This window comes from Pristiophorus japonicus, chromosome 2 (genome assembly GCF_044704955.1).
Source record: "Pristiophorus japonicus isolate sPriJap1 chromosome 2, sPriJap1.hap1, whole genome shotgun sequence".
NCBI lineage: Eukaryota > Metazoa > Chordata > Chondrichthyes > Pristiophoridae > Pristiophorus > Pristiophorus japonicus.
In genome coordinates, this window is record NC_091978.1 from 286736335 (window position 1) to 286748926 (window position 12592).

At 42.4% G+C, this 12592-nt stretch overlaps 1 protein-coding gene across 2 annotated transcripts in view; it reads right to left on the reverse strand.

Annotated features, from left to right (window-relative positions):
* The window catches only part of arhgap10 (Rho GTPase activating protein 10), a 279199-nt gene that overhangs the window by 4484 nt on the left and 262123 nt on the right, over positions 1-12592 (reverse strand). For both annotated transcript variants that reach the window (XM_070871493.1, XM_070871488.1), the window contains 3 exons: positions 11870-12038; positions 8188-8304; positions 3344-3435 (listed from right to left, as the gene is read on the reverse strand). In XM_070871493.1, coding sequence (XP_070727594.1) covers positions 3344-3435; positions 8188-8304; positions 11870-12038 — 378 coding nt within the window. The remainder of the gene's footprint in view (positions 1-3343; positions 3436-8187; positions 8305-11869; positions 12039-12592) is intronic.

Sequence of the window (12592 nt, forward strand, 5' to 3'; positions counted from 1 at the left end):
TTAACTTGTTGAGGCATGACAGGGGTACCTTCACTCTCAAAAGCATCCATGATTAACATTAAATCTGTCGGTTGTGGCGTTTCCACCTCTGGTGTGGGCAACGGCAACCGGCTCAAAGCATCGGCACAATTCTCTGTGCCAGGTCTGTGGCGAATAACATAATCATAGGCAGATAATGTCAGCGCCCACTTTTGGATGTGGGATGAAGCATTGATATTGATACCTTTGTTCTCAGAAAACAACAAAATGAGCGGCTTGTGATCGGTCTCTAATTCGAACCTCCGACCGAGCAGGTATTGATGCATCTTTTTAAACACGTCACACACACACTAAAGCTTCTTTTTCTACCATACTGTAGGCTCTTTCTGCTTTCGACAAACTTTTGGATGCACACGCGACAGGCTGAAGTTTCCCCGACTCATTGGCCTGTTATAACACGCAACCAATTCCGTATGACGATACATCACAGGCCAAAATTAAACGTTTAAATGGGTCATAATGTACCAGCAGCTTGTTCGAGCAAAGCAGATTGGTGGCTTTCTCGAAAGCTCTGTCTTACAATGCACCCCACACATAGTTGTTGCTTTTTCTCAATAGCATGTGCAGTGGTTCAAGTAAGGTGCTCAATTTAGGTAGGAAGTTACCAAAGTAGTTGAGTAGACCCAGGAATGAATGCAGCTCCGTCACGTTCTGCGGTTTGGGTGCATTCTTGATGGCCTTGGTTTTCACATCAATAGGTCTGATGCCATCAGCGGTGATTTTCCTCCCGAGGAAGTTGACTTCCGGTGCCATGAAGACGCACGTCGAGCGTTTAAGTCTGAGTCCCACTCTGTCCAAACGCAGTAGAATCTCTACCAGGTTGTTCAGATGTTCCCTGGAGTCACGACCGGTGATCAGGATGTCATCTTGGAACACGACGATTCTGGGAACGGACTTCAGTAGACTTTCCATATTCCTCTGGAATATTGCTGCAGCCAAGCGAATTCCAAACGGGCACCTGTGATAAATAAACAGTCCTTTGTGCGTGTTAATGCACGTAAATCTCTTCGACATCTCGACCAACTCCTGCTTCATATAGACCGATGTCAAGTTCAATTTTGTGAACGACTTCCCTCCAGCTAACGTCGCAAACAAGTCATCAGCCTTCGGTAATGGGTACTGATCTTGTTTCAAAATGCTGTTGATCGTAGCCTTGTAGTCTCCACAGATTCTGACTGTGCCATCACTTTTCAGCACAGGAACAATGGGGCTGGTCCATTCATTAAATTTGACTGGTGATATGATCCCTTCACGCTGGAGTCTGTCCAGTTCAATTTCGACCTTCTCCCTCATCATATACGGCACTGCCCGAGCTTTATGATGGACGGGTCTTGCATCTGAGTCCACGTGGATCTGCACCTTGGCTTCCGTGAAGTTACCGATACCCGGTTCGAACAGTGAGGGGAACTTGCTCAATACTTGGTCACATGTATCTTCCTCCGATGACAACGACTTTATGTCGTTCCAGTCGCATCTGATTTTCTCCAACCAGCTCCTGCCGAGCAGCGTTGGGCCATTGCCTGGAACAATCCACAGCGGTAACTCGTGAGCTGCACCGTTATATGACACATTAATTTGTGCACTGCCAATCACCCTTATCAGTTCTTTGGTGTACGTGCGCAGCTTGGCGTTAACAGGGCTCAGCCTGGGCCTCACAGTCTTTGCATCCCACAGCTTATTAAATGCCATCTCGTTCATGATCGATTGACTCGCCCCTGTGTCCAGTTCCATCGATACCGGTATCCCGTTAAACTTCACATTAATCAAAATTGGCTTACTCTTGGTTACGAAAGAGTACAGTCCATACACTTCCTCCTCTGGCATCTCGGATTGCGTATCCAATCCGCGCTAGTCTGACTCTCATCCTCCATGTGGTGTGTCGCAGCTCGCTTGCTCATCTGCGGACACTTGCGCTGGAGATGCCCCACTCTCAGACAGTCTTTGCAACTATATTGCTTAAATCGGCACTGCTGGTGCCGATGATTTCCCCCACAACACGGAGAAGTCGGATACATTCCCGTTGGCAGACTTTGTGCAGCCACAGATTTCACGAATGCAGCTGGATAGGCCCTGCCATGTGCCGAATCAGTCGCACGCCGAATCAGTCGCATTTACAGTACTTGCCGAGGTTCGGTTCTTCACTGCTATTTGCTTTAGACTCCTGTCCATTGTCATACATGATTGAGCGATCTGGATGGCCCTTTTTAAATCCAACTCCTCCACTGCCAGAAGTTTGCGCAGGATCACCTCGTGGTTGATACCGATAACAAAGAAGTCCCGCAGCATGTCTACCAACACTTGCACGGTCCCGCTAGACGTCTCAGGTCAGCAACGAATTCCGCCGCACTCTGGCCCTCCGATCGAACGTGTGTATAAAACCTGTATCTCGAGATGATGATGCTGTCATCTGGCTTGAGGTGCTCCCGTACCAATGTACATAACTCCTCGTACGTTTTCTCTGTTGGATCACTAGGCATGAGTAGATCCTTTATCAGACCGTAGATCTTTGAACCGCACACAGTGAGGAACATGGCCCGGCGCCGATCTGCATCGTTGACCCCTTTCATTTTGTTAGTCACGACGTACTAGTTCAAATGGCTCACAAAGTCTGTCCAATCTTCTCCCTCCACGAATTGCTCTAAAAATCCAATCATGCTCATTTTGCAAACAAAGGTTCTTATATTCTCATCACCAAATGTTACGTATGCAATAAAAGGTTCAAACGGAGGACTGTTTAACTAAGCAAGGTACAACCTTGGCTCTGCTTTATTTAGGCCCAAAGTGCCTGACTCACAAAATGGCTGCCCTTTTATACCAGAGCAGCACCGTCTGCGTACTGCTCAGTGGCCTCCAACAATGACACCATCTGGTGGCTACAAACAGCATGTACATATATGACACAATCAAGATAGGCTTAACTCCTATAGTGCGTGGAGGAAGTTTAATGAAGCAAATAACTTTGAAGTAACTATATTTCTATGAAGGAATATAAAATGGCCCCGATTTTAACTCTAGGTGGATTCCCTGCTCAGGCCAGAGTTAACATTACAGTCGGGTCTCAATATCATCGGGCTGCAATATGCATATGTAAAGAAGGACCCTGTTGGCCCCGGGCGCATGTCCTTGATGCCTGCTCAGGTTAAAATTGCAGATGTTGCGATCATGGTGGCTTTCGGATAGGTAAGAGCCAGGGTGATTCTAACTACCCACCTGCCAGGTTTCTGCTGAGCAAGTAGGGTTAAAAATCACCCACAATGTATTTTACAGCCGGGGAAAATAATCCAATGTCTTAAGTTACACTCACCATTTTCAAATATTGCTCCAACTTTGAAGGATAACTCAGAGTTATGTTCTGCTTCACACGAGTAAACAGCCTTGGCTTTAAGGTCTGGAACCCTAAAAAAATAAATGGAGTCATCACCTCGCTGGAGAGAAGTCTAGCACCAATATTTTGTCAACTATTAAATGATCTGTGATTACAAATAGCAAATGTGGTTGCTGCATAATCTCAACCAGACTCGGAATGCAACAGCAAACTGTACTTAAAAACCAGAGCATTTTCTAAACCACTTATTAAAGTGACTTCTGCCAATGCCAGTAACAATGAAGTAACTGATCTAACTTCACTGATCCCAGATACAGACAACACAAGGGTTGAGGGGACAGGATAACATTTTCTCTAAAGGGTCTTGTGTACAGTCTCGAATTGATCAACAAGCTCTACTGCCTTAGATATTTGTCTCAAGAAATTTTGGTTTAAGAGATAAGATCAATAATTAATTCCAAGCAATTTCCAATGTCGGTTATAAAAGAAATAAAAAAGAAAATGCTGGAAACACTAAGCAGCATCTTGGGTGAGAAGGGGGTTATTAAAGGATTGTTCTGATGTAAGGAGTGCATGAAAATTCAGAGCCATATGCCATGTAAAATTCCTACAGAAGGGTGGTCTAGGATTTAAAAAAAAATTATTATAGATCAAAAGAAATGTTTAAACATGTGCCCTTTCATGGGGGGTCCTGATCTTTGGTCAGAATGCCCATTTCCTCCTCTTTTTCCAAGAGTACCCCGGTGAATTCTGGGAAACTTAAGGATAGATCCATCAGAGGTGGGGGCACACTGTTATATAGTTGGGTGAGTGTGGTCCTTGGAATCTTCAGCACTGACATTGCACCTCACGGCTTTAGGCCAAACAAGACCGAGGAAACCTCCTGCTGATTAGCACTTACCCCACCCCCCTCAACTGATCAATCAGTGCAGCTCCATGTTGAACACCCCTTTGAATACTGAGGGGAGCAAGGGCACAATATGTACTTTGGTTAGCCGATTTCAATGTCCGCCACCATTACTGACCAAGTTGGCCAAGCCCTGAACGACATGGCTACCAGACTGCATCCGGTGATGGGTGAACTAATACAAGGGCATAACTTGCTTGACCTTTTACTCACCAGCCTGCCCCTGTCACAGACACGTCAGTCTACTATATCATTGGGTAGCCGATTTCAATGTCCACCACCATTGGTAGGAATAACCACACAGCTTTTGTGATTATAAAGTCTCATCTTCAGTGAGGGTCACCCTCCAAGTGCAGTGAGGCTCTATCACTGTGTTAAGCAGGACAGATTAAGGCCAGATCTAGCAGCCCAAAACCTGGGCATCCATGAGACACTATGTGCCATTAGCAGTAGAATACCACCATAATCTGCAACCTCATGGCTCAGCACATCTCTCATTCTTTGATCACCATCAATCCAGAAGAACCCTAGTTCAATGTGGCGTGCAGAAAGGTACATCAGAGGCAGCACCATGAATACCTTGCATTGAGATACTAACCTAGTGAAGCTACAAAATTGGGTTACTTGCATGATAAACATCAAAAGCAACAGATTATAGACAGAGCCAAGCGGTTCCGCAACTAATGGATAGGGCAAAGCTTTTTAGCCCTACCTCATCAAGTCGAGAGTGCACTTATAAAAAATAAGTCGAGTCTCAAATACCCAATGCATGCTGATGGGTCGGCTGTACGTATTGAGACTCGAGATTTATTGAGGAGGGCAAGTTGCACGGTAATTCGGGATTATAACAGAGGGTTTCACATTATAGGCACATCTAGTTAGTGCTAAACTTTACAGACTTTGATCCACTCAGCTGAATTTGGCTCATAAACCAGCAAAAAGATCAAAGAGATCTAGCCATTATCTCAAATCAGTGTCCTAAATTTACATAAAGGAGACTACAAAGGTATGAGGGCAGAGTTGGCTAAAGTGGACTGGGAAAATAGATTAGAGTGTGGGACGGTTAATGAGCAATGGCAAACATTTAAGGAGCTATTTCATAAATCTCAATAAAAATATATTCCAATGAGAAGGAAAGACAGTAAGAGAAGGGATAACCATCCGTGGCTAACTAAGGAAATAAAGGATGGTATCAAATTGGAAACAAGGGCATACTAAGTAGTTAATACTAGTTGGAGGCAAGAGGATTGGGAAACTTTTAAAAGCCAGCAAAGAACGACTAAAAAAATAATAAAGAGGGCGAAGATAGATTGTGAAAGTAAACTAGCACAAAATATAAAAACAGATAGTAAGAGTTTCTACGGGTACATCAAAAGGAAAAGAGTGGCTAAAGTAAATGTTGGTCCACTAGAGGAGGAGACTGGGAAATTAATTTTGTATCGGTCTTCATGGTACAAGACACTAAAAACAACCCAATAATGGATAATCAAGGGGCTATAGGGAGGGAGGAACTAAAAACAATCACCATCACTAAAGAAGTAGTGGTCACCATTTGGGAGCGTGGGCAGGAACATCGGCAGGGCCCAGGTACAGAGGAGTGGGAAGGTCGGAGCAGATGAGCGGCGAGAGTTTGTGGCGAGATGCGGTGAATGTTTATGGCGGAGGAGCGGCGAGAGATCATGGCGGAGTGCGACAGATGAGGGTACGGGCCCAGAAGAGCCGAGGACCTGGGGCAGCACGGACTAGCCCACACTGCAATATGTGTGCGCGCTAGGTCCGTGCAGCAGAGCAAGTCTCCAATCGTCTTGGTTAATCCTTGCCACTGGACCAAGACCTAGCTCTCTCAAGCCCGTGTGGTGGCTGGTGTGCCATGGTCACCCCACGTTAAAAAAAAATCACACAGGCATCTTCCACCCCCTCAATTGGAGTTCAGGACTGGAACATCGGGTCCTTCATCGAAACACCTGTGAACTCGTGGAAGCAAGTCATCCTCGTTCAAGGGACCGCCTATGATGATGACTCGGTAAAATAATAGGACTAAAGGTGGACAAGTCCCTTGGACCTGATGACTTGCATCCTAGGGTCATAAAAGAAGTGGCTGCAGAGATAGTGGATACATTGGTTGTAATCTACCAAAATTCCCTGGATTCTAGGGAGATTACTGGGAGGTCCCAGCAGATTAGAAAACCGCAAATGTAGCATCTCTTTTTAAGAAAGGAGACAGACAGAAAGCAGGATACTATAGACCAGTCAGCCTAACATCTGTCGTTGGGAAAATGCTGGAGTCCATTATTAAGGAAGCAGTAGCAGGACATTTGGAAAAGCATAATTCAGTCAAGCAGAGTCAGCATGGATTTATGAAAGGGAAATCATGCTTGACAAATTTACTGGAGTGGATGTAACGAGCAAGGTGGATAAGGGGGAACCAGTGGATGTGGTGTATTTGGATTTCTAGAAGGCATTCGATAAGGTTCCACATAAAAGGTTACTGCACAAGATAAAAGTTCACGGGGTTGAGGGTAATATATTAGCATGGATAGAGGATTGGCTAACGAACAGAAAACAGAGAGTGGGGATAAATGGGTAATTTTCCAGTTGGCAAACAATAACTAGTGGGGTACCGCAGGGATCAGTGCTGGGGCCTCAACTATTTACAATCTTTTTAATGACTTGGATGAAGGGACCGAGTGTAATGTTGATGATACAAAGATGGGTGGGAAAGCAAATTGTGAGGTGGATACAATAAATCTGCAAAGGGATATAGACAAGCTAAGTGAGTGGGCAAAAATTTGGCAGATGGAGTATAATGTGGGAAAATGTGAGGTTATCCACTTTGACAGAAAAGCGAATTATAATTTAAATGGAGAAAAATTGCAAAGTGCTTCAGCACAGAGGGATCTGGAGGTCCTTGTGCATGAAACTCAAAAAGTTAGTGTTACATCTTGAATAAAGAGTCAGACTAGATACTGCAAGCTCAAAGTAAGGTGTGACCGTAGTCCTTTATTGCAGCTCTCAGAGTGCCTCTCCAGCCTGAGGCCTCCTTATATACAGGTGCTCCTATGGGATTGTGGGATCCTTTGGGACTCCAGGGGATAGGCCCTCTGGTGGTTAGACATGGTATTTACAGGTTTACATACATAACAGTTAGTATGCAGGTACAGCAAGTAATCAGGAAGGCAAATGGAATATTGGTCTTTATTGCAAGGGGGATGGAGTATAAAAGCAGAGAAGTCCTGCTACAACTGTACAGGGTATTGGTGAGCCACACCTAGAGTACTACATACAGTTTTAGTCTCCGTATTTAAGGAAGGATATACTTGCATTGGAGGCAGTTCAGAGAAGGTTCACTAGGTTGATTCTGGAGATGAGGGGATTGACTTAGAAGATAGATTGAGTAGGTTGGGCCTGTACTCACTGGAGTACAGAAGGATGAGAGGTGATCTTATCAAAACATATAAGATAATGAAAGGGCTCGACAAGGTGGATGCAGAGAGGATATTTCCACATAGGGGAAACTAGAACTAGGGGGCATAGTCTCAAAATAAGGGGCCGCTTAAGGCTTAAAGGTCCATTTAAAACTGAGATGAGGAGGAATTTCTTCTCTCAGAGGGTTGTAAATCTGTGGAACTCTCTGCCCAGAGAGCTGTAGAGGCTGGGGCATTGGATATATTTAAGGCGGAGATAGACAGATTTTTGAACGATAAGGGAATAAAGGGAGCGGGCAGGAAAGTGGAGCTGAGTCAGTGATCAGATCAGCCATGATCTTATTAAATGGCAGAGCAGGCTCGAGGGTCCAAATGGCCTACACATGCTCCTATTTCTTATACTCTTATTATCCTGGTGGCATTAATGACGAAGGAGTCAAGCTTTTACCCAGTGCCAACTATTATAGTGCAAAATAAAGAAGCTTTCATACCCATTTGGAGGTTTGTCACTTGTGGCAGTCACGGGTGGAAACTGGAAAGATGGTGAAGATGGTGACGTTGGTGAAGTTGGTGAAGAATTGAACCATGAAACCATTGATACAGATGAACTGGTGAGACGAAACAAAACAATTTCATTATAGTGAGCCATGGGTTTTGTCAAAGCGTACAGTGTTAAAGTTCATTTTTAATTTCTACATATATTTTAGCATTTGCAGCTTTAAAATCAATACTTGTCATTATATTTAACAGGCAAGCTGACAGAGAACAGTCGCACAGAAATACAAGTTATACTGTGTAGACTGGCGTGTGCACACACTACCATGGATTAGCCCCACTGCAGGAACTTGAGCAGGAGAAATAATAACACAGCAGAAAGAATAGATAATTGAAATAAAATGTTTCCAAAACTTTGAACCTCTATTTCTTGAAGGCAGTTTTATGTAGATTAATTGGAAAATCTTCCATAAATCACTAATGATCCTGGCAAATAATGGTAGTTATGGTGGCATCGGCAGTTAACTGAAAATACACCCACCCAAATCTTAGCTTTCAGCAAGAAAGTTACACTTTTCCTGCACCAATTACCCCCTTCAAAGAAAACAAAAGGTGCCTTTGGCTATTGACCATTTTTCCATGAAATTGTATTTCTTTCATGTGACCTTTAATCTAGATGTGACATTCTAATTGCACAAAAAGGACTGTGACACAACTAAATGTAGGTTTACACTGGGTGGCAGTTTGCTGAAACCAGTCTGTAAGAAAAGGGTTTGTTTAGTTTGCCAACTTTTACACTGGAATGGGACAAGCTCAATCTGTGTTGGCCATCTTAAACAAAAATCCACTGTTCGGGATAATCAGGCAACTGATCAATTAGAAACAACATTATTGCAGACAACTGTTCTGTGCAGGAAAGGATGAAGTGCCACTGGTTACAATCGGTTTGGAGTGTCTGTAATCTTAACTAAATCATTAAGAATTACCCAATTATGTCTGCTGATGTAATCTGTATGGCAGTCAAACCCATAGCCAAATATATAGTCACCTTAGTCCAATTGGTTTTATCTGCAAATATGTATCAGCCCTCTTTACCTAACAGAACACTTTAACCCCCAACAACAGGTGAGTTTGGGTCAGGTGAAAAAGTAAAAAATTAAAAAAATTTCAAAGCTGAACCAGGCCGTCTACTTCCGGTTTTAACAGAGGTGGGTCGGGGCCAGTGACCAATCTGCTCTCAGGAGGTGGGTCGGTCAGTAAAATATTTTAATAAGGTTGCGTGCCTCCATTTTAATTTAACAGGTTTTTTATTTTAACTGATTGGCCGGGATTCCCAGCAGGTAAAAGGAGAAGGAAAGTGCAGTTCCAGCACTGCTCGTGGACCAGGAGGAACAGGAACATTTCTCCCAGGCCTAACAAGCTTACCTTACACACCACGATTGGCTAATTCCACCCCACTGCAATCTCCAACCTCTGAAGCTCCCCCATGATCTCCAACTTTCTCTCCATTTCCCCAACCCGCCTCGCGATGACATGAAGTTTGTGCGAACATACTTTGAGCAGTGCTACAATGCTACACAAACCCATCAATTCACTTGATTTGCTGAATCCACACTGCTCAAGTGCTCCCCCATGCTGTCATGTGGTATTTATTTAGAAACAAATTCCAGTTTTTAGATTTTACGTAATTGCATGGCCATGGTGCTCCCATTTGGCATCTGCTGGGAATGATGGTATACATTCACCATATAAAGACACCATCTGGTATATTCGAGGAACTGCAGCAAAAACAAGAGCTGAGTTCTAAGTGAAAACAGGCAAAGTTTACAAAATCAACACAAAATAAACAGAATATTCTTCAAACCTATACTGCTTTTAGCTCACTTCCATAAGAAAGACAAACTTAAAATTTCAGTCAATAAAGAATTGATTTTATGAAAAAAAAATTAATGCTAGTGTTGGTAATGGTAAATATTCGAGTCATTAAAATAATGCAAGAAAGAACGAACTCCCTGAAAGCAGACAAAACAGTTAGGTCGTAAAGAATATTTTAACTAGTTGGTCAGTAATGCATCTTGCAGCAATACCACGTTCAGAGTGCGAATAGCTATATCCATTGTTTACCACAATTAGAATTAGGTTTTCCAAGGTCTAAACGATTACACACACATTATTTAATTCACTCACAATTGTACCATTACCATTTTACTGACAGTAGATTGTAATAATGCTAAATCAGGTTCTTTCAGCAAAACATGCTGAGGATAGTCAAATGTTCCAGTAATTTTGGGTGAGGTAGCAGATACATTTAAAAATGCATTAAAACAAATCAAGTCACATCTATACTAATGTTGCTTCTAATGGAACACAATGACAATCCTATAAGTTAAATTGTCTAATCTTCTTGTTGTCAGAAGCAATAAAATTCTCCCGAACATGATTTTCATTCAAAGCTTCATACTTATAGAATCATAGAATGATACAGCACAGAAAGCGTCCATTCGGCCCCAAGTGAAAGAGCAATCCAATTATTTCCATTCCCCTGAAAATTTTACAAGTATTTATCCAATTCCCTTTTGAAAGTTAGGATGATAACAGCCTGCACCTTCAAAGTACACCCCCCTCCCCGGTCTCTCTGTTCCTGCATCCCCTTTAAAATTGTACCATTTAGTTTATATTGCCTCTCCTCATTCTTCCCACCAAAATGCATTAATTCATACTCCCCGGTGTTAAATTGCATCTGCCATATGTCTGTCCATTTCACCAGTCTAGCTAAGTCTGTTACTATCCTCCTCACTGTTTACTACATTTCTGAGTTTTGGGTCATTGCAACTTTGAAATTATGCCCTGTATAACCAAGTCCAGGTCATTAATGTATGTCAAAAAGAGCAGTGGTCCTAATACTGACCCTTGGGGGACGCCACTGCACACTCCCCTCCAGTCTGAAAAACAACCGTTCACCACTACTCTCTGCTTGCTGTCCCTTAGCCAATTTCGAAACCACGCTGCCACTGCCCCTTTAATCCCATGGGCTTCAATTCTGTGAATAAGTCTATTACATTACTTCTTTTATATTCCATTGGAAGCAGTTCAGTAATTATGTTGGCATCTAGTCCACCAAGCTTAAACACTGAAAGCACATTGCTGGCCTATATGGTAGGCCGACAGCTCATGCCACCAGCGGTCATGTCTCAAATGGTACACTCAACCGCAGGCAAACCCTGCTTATTGTTAGCCCGAGTGATAGTATGGAATGAAGGCAGTGAGTGAAAACCATATTCCACTAGTGTTTTACTGTCTCCTACTGCAAACAGGTCAGAATGTTTAAAATACATGATAACCACCTATGTTGCTATTACCGTTGAAAGGAAATGATACATAAAGGGGGATATTTAATATTTTTTTTGTGCATATTTCAGCTACTCTGGATTTGTAGAGTTTTATGCTCTGAATAGCATTTGCATATTTCAGTGAAGGTACATGTTTTAGATTATTCATATCTACAGACAGCAACATTGACTTTGGGAATCCATCCCAATGGGGCAGATTTGGCACAACAGATTTCAGCACAGTTAAAGCTGCTTAGTATCAGAGAAGGGTATAAAAGGCACTACTTCAGTTATGAAAAATAAAGAGTTTTTTGAAGTTCTCATTTGATAAATTAAGATTCAAACTTACGGAGAAGATGTGCAATCAGTGACATCGACATTGCTAGAACGGACACGATTCCTGGCTTGTTCTGGGGGGCTATTTGAGTTGGAGGATGTTGTCGTTATCGAGGAGTGGGAGGAAATCGATTCCATACTTCCACTTGGAGTATTATCTACGACGTTGTTAGGATTCTCAGCTAAAAGGAAGATATTTCCATGAAAAAAACTATACATCACACAATATCCCATAAGTGCTGCTGAATACCATGGCAAAAGTACAAAAATAGATGTGAATACATTTTTGAAAAATTAAACAACAATAAAAATGGTCCATTTTAAAATAATACCGCACATTACCATCTCCTGAACATTACTGATCCTATAAAACAAGTATGTTTTCATTAAGTTACAAATGTAGTGCAAAATACTGACAGCAAGTCAAAATATAACTGTATTGGCACTGTAAATATATAGTGGAAATATACAGTGGAATCCGCTCGGGACAACCATGCAAATTGCACTAAAACAGAAATTTTTATAAAGTGGGAAACAACAAAAATTAAGGCTGGTCTGATCTATAACCTTTATTTGCCTAAATTTAATGCAACATCTCACAACAACTATGAATACAGTATAACATGTTAAAGATTACAATGTCTTACAAATGAATACATCAAAAAAAATAAAATCTTGAGAGTCTGGAAGTGGCGTTAGATGGTAAAAATTATACCCTAATGTGTGAAAGATGAGC